A 12881-nucleotide genomic window follows, 5' to 3' on the forward strand; every position below is an offset into this window, starting at 1 on the left:
TGTGTGATGTTCTGTAACTGTGAGGTATCTTTCTCTGCTTTAAAGCAAAGTGGCCCAGGTTTGTGAAATAACAGAGGTTAACTGAACACTCCAAACTGCCTGTAGGTGTGACTGGTGTGACTGAATGGCTGTTTGTCTCTATGTGTTTGCTCTGCAGTGGACTGGTGACCTGGCCAGGGTGTACCCCCGCCCTGTGATCCTCACGTTCGGGATAAAGTGATAGATAATGGACGTGTGGATGTTTCCTGAGGAGCATAATATGTGATGGAAAAACTTACTCCATTTCACTTTAAATTTGAAAATGGAGACCTGCTCCCTCCAATGTGTCGAGAATCTGCAAAAATCCGAGTGGGAGTGAGGCAAAAAAAAAGTGTGAGAGTGCAAGTGAAGATCAAACCACTGCAGGTGTGTGTGTGTGTTTAACAGAGAAAGACTGTTGAGTGGGAGCCCGGTGTCATACAGTACACCTTCCTGTAGGCGAGTGGAGGTGGAGCTGAGCATCAGTCAGGTAAATAGAGACTACACACCACCACATCTCCAAGGACATTATCCCACTTTTACAGCAAAACTGACACGGACACCTTCAAGATAAAAACCCAAGAGCTTTTTCCACCTCCTGAACGCCACATTCCCGCTATTCACAAACACAAGACCGTCATTCTCATCATGCTCTCTGACCCCAACAGCACGAAGCTTTCGTTGTTTTGTTTGAGCACTAAATAGATTTTCAATAACTCAGCCGGACGTTGAAGCATGTTGAAGTGTTGCCGTTTTGAGATAAAAAGAACAAAACGCATGTTGCAAAAGAGAAAAATCCATTATCACATCACATGTAGGAGGTTGATATTAATGCAGATGCAAGTGTGGGTGCAACTAAAGTGCACAAGGGGCGGAGATGGAATCAACCTTTTGCCTGTCGGATGTAACCTAATGAAGAGAAAGCTTTATTTCAATTTCCATTACAGTTAACGCACGGAGACAGAAATGTAACTGATGGAAAACCATCTGTTGCCATGGCAGTAGCACAGAGAATTTTCAATTTTCCTACAAGGACAAACCACCACAGGAAATATTTAGTAAATTAAGCTGAATCACAGTTGCTCTCTCAGTGTATTCACCCACACACACCCACCCAGTTTTCCCCTTCAATCTTTGGACTCGATGATTAGGACATACCCTTTAAAACTTGGCTTAGTTACAATCAATATTTCTGTGCTGAACCTTCCACAGAATTATCACCTGAATCTGTGTGTCAGCTCATTAATGAGCCAGTTTCAATATACAGCAGCAGCAGGTGACTGTTTTTAGTGCAAAACGCTCTAAGAACCTTTTATAGAGTCAAAAAAAAATCCCATTAATGGGACACGAAATTATCATGGGGAGAAACTTATTATCTGATTTATTTTAAATCCACACAAGGAGATATGCCATTTCCATTACACCACTGTTTTTACTCATCTGTGGTGCTGTAACATCCTACAACGGTTATATCTTCTTTTCTTTCTCAGTTACACAACCTACCTGAAAACATTTTAAAAAAGGCCAGATATATTTGTTATCTTTGTGTGGACACATACGACGTGTGGGAAATGATTAGTTTCTGCAGGCTAAATAAAGGAGAGAGGGAGAGGAGGTAAAAAAAAAAAACACTTTCACAACATCATTAGTAATATCACTTCACACTTATCTAACAGTATCACTGGAACCAGCTTTTTAGTGAGTAAATACCTAAAGTGTTCCAATGTAACTTCTATTCCATCCGTGAGATGAAATAATACATGTGAATATACATGTAAACAAGGATTAACTATATAAATAAAAGATATAATATATTAGAATAAAATACAATATAATATATTTGTTAATATTTTAGTCACGATACCGTCACGATATGATACGATACTGTAACAAAATGATATGGTCACAGTATTTAAGTCACAATACGATACTGTAACGAAATGATACAGTCACGATATTTAAGTCACAATACGATATTATCAAGATATTTAAATCCTGATACGATACTGTCACAATACTGTCACGATACGATATTTTCACAATATTTAAGTCACGATACAATATTGTCACGATATTTAAGTCTCAATAGGATACTGTCATGATATTTAAGTCACATTACGATACTATCACGATATTTAAGTCATGGTAAGATATTGTCATGATATTTAAGTAACTATACAATATTATCACGATATTTAAATCACGATACTGTCACGATATTTAAGTCACGATGCGATACTGTCACTATATTTGAGTCACGATACCTCATTATCACAATGCACGATATTTAGGTCACTATACGATATTATCACGATATGTAAGTCACGATACAATATTGTCACGACAGTAAACGTTACCTCTTGGCACCATCTAGTGGACTGAAACACCAATTGATTATTTTATGCTCATCCACAAAAAGTTTAATATTTGTGTGTCCCAGAAGCAATATAATAAAACAAAATATTTCAATATGACACTGGATAGTATAATATTGCTAATCGTGGTAAAAATCACTTACAATGAGGAAGTTTTCATATCGTCCCATGCCTGATTTCAACATTAAATAGCTCCAAGTCCAACAAGACGATAACCAGCCACACACGCACACACTATGAACTCATAATTATGAAGTGATTACATTCAGACTTATATACGATATACACCATTAAAAAAAGTTTGATTATAAATAACTGCAAATCACAACATACAACTAAAAGATTATTTTGCCTCTTTGACACTTCAAACATTTTTCCACTCCGAGTAGAGTTTTGGCCAAAAAAAACATTTGTGTATTAAACCATTTTGGCTCCAAATGGAGAACGTTAAAAACTTGCTTGTTGTGTTTTTGTGCCATCAACACCCAAATACAGCGACACCCTTAGAGGCTTGAGAAGCAGTAATTTAATTGTTACCGAGCACTGGCAAACAGAACGGCGCAGAACTGCTCTTGATTTAAAACACGCCGCCTCCTGCTGAGTTAGTATTGTCACAGATTTGTGTTTCATTTCACTTTCCTTTCACGCAATAGCTTCCATTTAATTTGTAATTTTCTGCAATTGCCTTCAAACAATTATTGCATTGTGGATGTCGTTTACGTCCCTTGTAAGTCCATTAAATTCTCACAGCTAGAAACGACTTGATACCAATTTGAGCCTTATCCGATATCAGTCTGATAGTCTTAAAATGAATCGGTTTTGCTTTTTTTCCCTCTTTCATCTTAAACTATGTCCACATTGTCAACATGTCACATCAGATTTTACACTTATAATATACCGATATCAGAGCCTGCGATTTCAACTGGTATCAGACCAATACCAATGCTGAATAATATCATATCAGCTCATCCCCAGTTACAGCTATTTCAAGCTCTGTATCTCATACAAGTCCCTCTGGCTCAGAAAGCAGGATGACACATGATGCCTGCAGCAACAAAAAAATCCTCCATAAATCAGTAGTCAAGACGCATAAAAACCAAAAGCAAGAAACGTACCGGAGAAAAGAAACTACAGCAGAAATGGGCACTGTGTTTTTCCACACATAAGTTGAAAATTAATAGTAATTGAACCCATTTTATGTATATTTTAAAGGCGCCGTATGTAAGAATGTGGCCAAAAACAGTTACTACACTCAAATTCAAATTACAGAGGTCTTTTAGGTTTCGTTTTCTGACGTAACTGGCAACCTGTGGTTGCTCGGCAGCTGAGACTCTACTGACTGCAATGATTGGTAGACGGCGGTAGGTGGCGCCACATGCCAAAACATGATTTGCAGTCTGCAAAAGATTTTTTTTAATGCAAATATTTTGGCTGTACTGTTGTTGTTGGTGAGTTCAGTTTGTTATATGAACATTATTCCTGAGTCTCTGTGACATATTAGGAGGATTTTATGGCCAGTTGCTTTAGATTTATTACATAATGCACCCTTAAATTAAATACAAAAGAAAAAGCAAACCACACAGCTTACCGAGAATTCTCTTCCCACAGTAAATAAGTCTTGGAAATGTCGGTGGAAAAAAGCGGGGGTTATGTGCTGAAAGTTATTGTTTTAGCATTTTATTTTCACTATAAAAGTATTTGATTGTTTGTTTGTTTTTTTCCTTATTTACCACTTTTTCAGACTCATCGACCTGCAGGCGGAGTACTTGCAGTAAGATTTATCGATTATTTCTGTCTGACACAAACCACACTGCGCTGCAAACTAATTAAGTCTTAATTGGTTTATACACAAGTGGAGTGAGTCTGAAGGCTGCTGCCCTCTGTTAAAACACTGTGTTTCAGATGAAAAGAAGCAGAGAGTGCTGAGCTGCAGACTGACCTGTGCTGCTCTGGCTGAAAACTGCCAGCGTCTGACCACCCACTGTCTGCACCGTGAAGGGATGATCCCGTGGCACCTGGAACGATCCGCCCTCCTTCTCCTCCACGGAGCTCAGCTCTGCATCCAGGCTGAAATGTACCTGAGAAACACAGCAGAGTCCAGACATGGCGGACGACGACAACGTTAGTCTCCGAGTCACCAGATAAGGTCAAATGTGACAGGATGAAACTCCAAGGAGCCGAGTCAGTGGTAACTTTTATATCATTCTTCTCATTTTCGAAAAAATAAGTTAATATGACTACTGTGTGATATTTATAAGTTGTTCTCTTCAGTCTATTTTTACACACATTTTGGCCTATATCTCAAATGTATAGATGGCCACATGTCATGGCTTTACCTTGATCAGGTTTAAAAACATAAAACATGACATTAACAGCCTTTAGGGGTCAGTATAAACCTTTACTCTTGGTGTTTTGCTGATTTTATTCGTCATCCATTTGTAGGCTACACACGTTTTAAATATTGCAGTAGGCTGTATTGAAATTTTGATCAATTTGATTTGATTAATTGTTCAGCCCTAAATTAAACATTCAGCCTGAACTCCTTAATTTCACCAAGTAAGTGGAAAAGAAGAAGCTGATTTTATCACAGAAATTAATGATTTCATCCCTGAGCCACAGACAAAGCTTTTCCAGGTCTTTGCAGTATGAGATGAAGGTGGCTCACCTCTGTTTTGCCTTGTTTCCTGTCAAGGAGACAGAGAAGCGGATGCATCAGTCATATTATTTAAAGCAGCAGTTTAAGATTATTATACGTATTTATGAATACTCAATTGTTTTCCTACAAAATGTGAGAAAAAAACCCTAATATATTTGCAAAAAAAAACCAGCTTAATAAAATAATTGCACCATTAGTTTGAGCTATAAGAATAACCAGAGGACAATACAACTGTATATATATTTCTTGGTGATTGATTCCTTTGGTACATACTTTCCAATGGTGATCTTTCCAACTTCTCCCTTTTCTGCAGCGTTGTCCCACTGCTGAGATAAATACTTGGGAACCTGGAGACATGAATACACGCATACATTCATATTTGTATCATGCATGGGAGAACATGTATAAGAACATTTCCCCAATTATATTTACCAAAATAACTGCAAATCACAATTGCTATTGGGATAATTGGCAAAAAAAACACTTCCATATTTGTTAACATTTTCTGAAAACTCACAGATGGAGACGGAAAACAACTCTGATGATAAAATTTAAATATATATATATCTATATATAGACATATAGATATATATATCTATATATAGACATATAGATATATATATCTACATGTCTATATATCTACATATATATATTTATCTATATATCTATATATAGATATATAGATATATATATATATCTATATATCTACATATATTTAAACACCAAAAGTGAAAACAAATATCTGATTGAGTCTTTAATACAGCCTCCCCTTTGTGACCTTCAAAATAAAATAACTAGGACTCTGTGTTGGCAGTGTTTACAAGTCAATAACATTGAATATTAACAATTTTCGCCAAAAACAGATTGTACCGATAATTGAACTTCACCACGCATGTTGTGAGAGCTTTTATCGCGATGCGTGGTAATATCGTGTACGAAATCACTTTTTATAACTTTAATTATGGTGAATTACTTTGTGTCAGTTGACAGGTGAACACATTTATTCTGTTAAAATACATAATTTGAGATGGACCATCGAAGCGTAATCGGATTGACCTGTAAAGTAGCACACCTGACCTGCACGCGCTCAACCAATTAATCACTTAATCAAACATTCAGTGATTCGTGTGATAAAATAAGCTGAACAAACCTTCACCAGCCACACGCCTTGACTCTGTTTGACTCCGCTCAGGTTGAGCTCCGTGTTTTGGGACATTGTCGCTTCGGTGTGTCCACGCGTGTCTGTCTGTCTGTGTCTGTCTGTCGGTAACGATTCAAGGCCACAAAATAAAACGACCCCTGTCTACTCTTTCAAAATAAAAGTCGCAGGGGCCGGCAGCAACAGGTTTACGCACTGGTTGATTAGATTAGAAAGTCACAGCACCAGCAGGATTAATTCACATCAACTAAAATTAATATTTGACTTGAGTTAAGCCTGTTGTGCGACACATTCATATTTTATGAAGAATGCATTAGCAATATTCGGTTTGAGATAATAATCTAATGGACTGCTGCTTGCATTTCATTGTTGTTGACTTGATTATTTATGCTTTATCTGTTATTCTTGGATTTACATTTCTTGTATTTCATATTCATTCTTTTATACAGTTGTTTATGCGTCTGAATTCCACGTTTAAGGCAAGAAGAGCTGAATGAGTCCTGGAATTGAGCTAAACTGAACTATTTTAGTTGAATTATAAGACTAAAATAAGCTGAATGCATGTTGGAAAAGTTTTAAATATGTCTTGACAGAGTTTATTCAATAGGGATATTACTAATCTTTAAAGAAGACAGAACAGGAAGAGGCAAACTACCTCAATTGTCCTGTATGTTGTTCAATTCTTATCTATCTATCTATCTATCTATCTATCTATCTATCTATCTATCTATCTATCTATCTATCTATCTATCTATCTATCTATCTATCTATCTATCTATCTATCTATCTTAGCTTGCTAGCTAGAATATAGAAATAATAGCTAGTTAGCTAGCTAGCTGTAGACACTGAGTTTGACTTAATACTATTTCAGAGTATATTCATTAAGGATCTCACTAATCTGCAAAGAAGACAGAAAAGGAAGACAAACTACCTCAATGGTCCTGTATGTTGTTAAATTTTTATCTATCTATCTATCTATCTATCTATCTATCTATCTATCTATCTATCTATCTATCTATCTATCTATCTATCTATCTATCTATCTATCTATCTATCTATCTATCTATCGCATCTTAGCTAGCTAGCGAGAATAGAAATAATACCTAGCTAGCTGTATTATTTTAACCAATAATGGGTTTATATTGCAGATACAGTATATATAAGTATATATAATTGAGTTGCTGTTAAACGAAATTACCACATACCCAGTGAAAGGGAAAAGAGAAGGTGACAATACATTTTAATGACATGGTTTGGCGACTCCACCTGCGACAACCTACTGCAAAAAGACAAAAATACGCTTGTGATAATTTATGGATTTCCGAGGGTTATGAATGAGGTCATGTTGAACTGAAGAGTTCAATGCCCACGTCTCTGATTTCCTCCGCAAGGTGAAACTAAATTGTGATTCAGTCTGATTATGAGGCCACTTAAGTCCAGTGCCGAGTATGCTAACGAATACGCCGCATGTTCATATGCCGTAGGTGGCTTCCTGAGCGTACTGTAGCCCACACTTTGATTTCGTCATTAACATTTAAACCACCAAACTAACAGCTCAAGAGGGAACCTGAGTGGGCCTGCAATTCAATTTCCGCGCATGATGGATAGTGCAAGCAAAATGTTAATTCACAGTAATACAAATGATATCGAAGTTGTCATCTCAACATTATTAGGTAGAGCAAACATTCAACAGGTTTGAACAGTGTTTAATCACAGCGCCGTTAGACTGAGGCAACAAATGGGTTTTAAGAGGCTGCAGCAGTGTGAATACGAAAAACTGCACTGACACATTTCACCCTTTACACCAGGGTTCTCAAACTGGCGGCTCGGGGGCCAATTGCGGCCCCCCAATCAATTACATATGGCCCCCCACTTCATATCATGTTATGATGAAAACATGGCCCACGACGTCAGCGTCTTTTAAACACAGTGTGTAGCTGAGGCACAGCTTCCAGCGAGGTGATAGAATATAATATGTTTGCTAGCAATGTTTTTTATAACAGTAATAATAAGACATTTGGTCATAATTATGAATGGCAGTGGCCGAAACGGCTCCTGGTACAAATTGTTATTAGTTGTCCACACTATTATTTATGTAATTTAAAATAAATGTCTGTTTTTGATGTTAATACATTAATTTTGCATCATAAATAGTATTATTAAGTATACTTGTGATATCATGATGCAATATTGTGAACAGTTGTTTTTTTCCCCCCCACTTTTTGTTTCTCTCCGCCGGCCCCCTCTTGACCACAATAGATGCGCATTGGCCCCCAGGTCATTTGAGTTTGAGACCCCTGGTTTACACAGTATGCTTCATCTCCTGTCTCGCCACAAGATGGCAAGATTCCTCCCTTAAATTATACATATCACAATTATCTTTGAAATGACTGCCACCTTTAAACTGTGCGTTACTATTAGGGATCATAGGCAGAGTTAAGCTGGTTCCGAATCTCATTAATTATTTTCAGTAAATGAATTATGTATGCTGAGATTGAGACCAAAGAAATTCAAGATTAGCTTCTGAAGGTCATTAACATGAATCAGTGGAGTATGACTCAAATGCAATTAGAGCACCTGCAAACAAACAGCTCTTTTTTGTGTGTTTTTGTCTGTTTTTTCTTTGTGGATATCTTTGGCAGTTGCTTAACATTTGGCAAGGTTGTGTATTTTGGGATGAATTTCATTTTCTTCAAGTCTTTAATACACCGTGGAAACAAAATGAGGCAATCTGTGTCCCTTCTGCATTTTATTTGTGCCATTGACAATTTTTTTTAATACTTTTTCAATTTGTATTCCTTGGTGTTGAAATCCCTTCAAAATATAGTTTATAGTTTTCCATGAAGTGAAATTATTATTTTTTATTTAATGTAAATCTACCACTGACAGGCAATATCAAGATTTTTTCCATTATCATATAATTATCACGCACAGCAGGCCAGTACAATAAAAATCTGAAGCTAAAATGATTTTAGGGATATCATAGTGTGGTGTGAATGTATGTGTGTGTGCAGCTACATATACTTACATGAGTATATAGAGAGAGAGCAGAGGGGTGGGGGAAACATGAATTGCAATATATTTTCATATATATATATATACACACACATTTAAATATATAAATATATATATATTTATATGTGTTATGTGAAGTTGCATTTAATAATCGTTTATTTTGACTGATCCCTTTAACAATTGCATTGAGTCGTTTGCTGTTTCTCCCCAGGGTCTTCTGTGTTTCCGTCCGTCATCCCTGCATGGAACGTTTCTCCCTTAAAATAATTCTGCAGTGACAAGATGTTTGTGTTAAGCAGACAAGACAGGAAGAGTGGTGAGCTGGACAACATTAGGGGAAAACAGAAAAAAGACATGATCCTTCACTGCTGCGGCTGGTTTGTATGCACTGCCACCTTGTGGAAAACTAGTAGTAGATAAGTAAACCTTGCACTATACAGTCACATATTGCACTCTGGTGGAAATGCACATACACTTATTGCACAAACCTCTTACACGTCATTTTGCAAATTGATAGATGGTCACATGTCGTGATGGCTTTGCCTCGATTACTCAAATCAAGAAGATAAAACACAAGATTAACAGCCTTTAGGGGTCAGTATAAACCTTTATTCTTGTTATTTATTGTCAGAAAATGCTCTGCTGATTTTATATGTCATCTGTTTGTAGGTTACACACACAACACAAACAAGAATGCACACATACTGTGATTTTAGCTCCCTGTCCTGTGCATGAGCTGGCTTTGGGGACTGGTCTGCTAATGTTTATATATCGTCCTCTGGCCCATAAAGATCTATCAGCTGTGTGACCTTGAACAAACAGCCTCGTCTCTACAACAAAGATTTGGCTCAGAGAAAACTCAGCGTCAACCGTCAGCACTTTTACATTAAGCTCAGCACAGAAAAGACTGATAGGTGCTGTGTGTGTGTGTGTGTGTGTCTCTTATTACCAAATTTTGAAAGACCAGAAATCCTCATATCAGTGCTGTGCTGGTTGAAAGATTCTGAAATCCCCTTTCATCAGGGATAAAATGAAGCTGGCACAAAGTGAAGGTTTTGATTTTCCTCTCAAGGTCATCCTCACACTGTGGTGGCAATAATCTGCCTATAATTCAACACTAGGGTTGCAATTCTACTCTTGAATTAGCACACTTGTTCATGGAAAAACGATATCTGACATCAATACGGAAAGACAAACTTACAGGAAACAATATCATAGTATTATTTTGAAGGCCTAGTCAAACAGAATTTGACATGATATGACTTTTATTATTAATATAATGTGTAGATTCCTCAGTTGAACTGTCCAGGTTGTACCCCGCCTTTTGCCCTATATCAGCTGAGATTGGCACAGCTGCCCCCCGTGACCCTCATGTGGAGGATAAAGCGGTAGAAGAGGGATGGATGGATGGATTCTTCAGTCATCTAGAGGGATGGTCATCATATTACTCCTGGTTGGCAAGTACAAATTTTAAGATCTTTTTTTTCCCAATAAAAGACAATGCATTTATGAATTCAACGCTCTTTATTTAAAAAAACCAAACAAACAACAAAAAAACCTGAGTTAGTCAAATTATAATTGCAGATTTGTCAGAACAGATGCTCTATTCTATTCTATCGTTGACTTGAATGTGAGTCTGTGCCATCTTAGATTCTCTCCTTCATTATTAAATACAGTATAGGTCCAGCAGTGGCTCTCCAGTTTCCCTTTCACTCATCAGAATAGCATGCAGATCTAAAGTTACTGCTTTGTTTAATTCATTGTGCAGACTGTATGCCACTTTTTCCATTATTGCAACAATAAATAAACAACTGTGTCCATCGTGACATAGCGTCTTAAAATAATAGCCTTCAATCCGGGCAATCCATGTTTTAAGCGTGACACGTACCAGACCAGTTTAATGAAATTACAGTGGAGCACATGCACAAACAATTTTAGTAACCTTATTATATTAAAATATGCTTTTATCCACACTAACACACTGTACATTAACGGTTTGGTGCTTGGTTTCTTGCCATGGTACTTGAGGAAATGGAGAGCCGGGTGTGAAGTGTTCAAGTTTACAGTTTATTACAGGGATTATTGTATAAAACAACAAAAGAGCACAGCTTCTCTCTCCTGAGTTACAGTTGCCATGACCTGCTCAGTCATTCTTAAAAATCCATTAAAAACAAACTTGACATCTTTCAAACTCTTTCCACTTCATAGAAAGCGTGACATTGTTATTTCTGTGTTTGTATACAGTGTGGATTATGACCTACGCTCACAACAGAACAGAGTATTTACGAATGAGTCCTGAGAATAAATTGTACATTTTTACTGGACTGGTGTCACAACAGCACTGTGTGATTGTTGTTGTAGAGCAGCAGTGATTTAAAGCTGCTGACAGCATCAGATGCTTACGCTGCACCAGGCTCCTGTCTCTCATCCTCTAACATTTGTATCGATGGATGAAGCCTGTCTGCTTGCCTCTATTGTTGCTCCTCCATCTTCTTCACTGCTCTGTTCCTCTCTATTTGTTTCACTAGCTCTTCCTCAATACGTATGTTTCTAGCATTTCCATCCAGGGCTAATTTTCTGTGCAAAAACACACATATTTTCCCCAGTGTGTAAATGTGACTCAGCAAAATGTGCTTTAGTATTTTAATAACACCTTTGGATCTCAATGTACCTCATGATATGATACAATACGCGATACATGGTCCACGATACCAATAATATCGCGATACAACGATTCTGACGATATATCGATACATCACGATATCTGTCTAACTGATGAAAACAAAACGGCTGTGAAAATGTTCTCTGTTTGTTCACAACATAGAGAACAAAGTGCATAAAGTCTATTTATTGAACGTGGATGGGGCATATCTTAACGTAGCTTTGTCCGCCATTAAACTGTGTCTTCTACGGCCAGGTAACTTCCGCCCAAATTTCCCAGCGCCAGAAGACTTGAAGTAGCGATATCAGGTGAGTAAAAGCCTCAATTTGTCAATTAAAATATCAATATTTGCTGTGGCGTATCGATTATTGCATTGCACGAGAAAGGACGACGATATATCACCAAATCGATATTTTGACCCACCCCTACTATCGAGTTAATTGCACTGTCGTGCTGTCTTGAAAACTGAATCCAACTGTGTCTTTACATGACAGACGTTTAACAGAGGAGAGAAAACACTCTAGTTGTTTAACACCAGAGGTCATGGACATTTAAACCAGACAAACAAGGGGGTATATTATAATTCTTTCTTTCAAACACCACAGATAGAGAGAGAGAGAGGAAAGAGAAGCCCCTGATAGTACCCGTGTGTGGAAAAATCCGTCTGAGTCTGCAGAGAGATCTAGCAGCTCTCCATTTGTTTCAGAAACAGTTGTGACGTTCGTGTTTTGCTGGATGCACGTAAACAAACGTTTGCAGCTTATGAAACATGTTTCTTTTTCAAAACTGAGGGATAATAAATATACTTGGGCTATTTTACATTATCTTTGGGGATGAATCCATGTCTGTGGATCAAAACCTAACAATGGCAGTGATTATGTGTTTATCACATTTATTTTGAATTCTGTCTCATTGCATATAAATAAATATGGTATTATCACCAGTTCATACTATGGTATCAAACTATTTATGTGTTGGACAGTTTAGATGGTTAGT

At 37.2% G+C, this 12881-nt stretch overlaps 1 protein-coding gene across 1 annotated transcript in view; it reads right to left on the reverse strand.

Annotated features, from left to right (window-relative positions):
* Window positions 1–6265, reverse strand: part of LOC310943250 (general transcription factor IIF subunit 2-like) — a gene marked incomplete at both ends in the record, with an annotated part of 38691 nt that extends 32426 nt beyond the window's left edge. The window contains 4 exons of the mRNA XM_083908776.1: window positions 4333–4471; window positions 5059–5077; window positions 5323–5396; window positions 6200–6265. Coding sequence (XP_083764902.1) covers window positions 4333–4471; window positions 5059–5077; window positions 5323–5396; window positions 6200–6265 — 298 coding nt within the window. The remainder of the gene's footprint in view (window positions 1–4332; window positions 4472–5058; window positions 5078–5322; window positions 5397–6199) is intronic.
* Window positions 6266–12881: the final 6616 nt, after the last annotated feature.

This window comes from Microchirus variegatus (genome assembly GCF_963457635.1).
Source record: "Microchirus variegatus genome assembly, chromosome: 22".
Classification (NCBI taxonomy): domain Eukaryota; kingdom Metazoa; phylum Chordata; class Actinopteri; order Pleuronectiformes; family Soleidae; genus Microchirus; species Microchirus variegatus.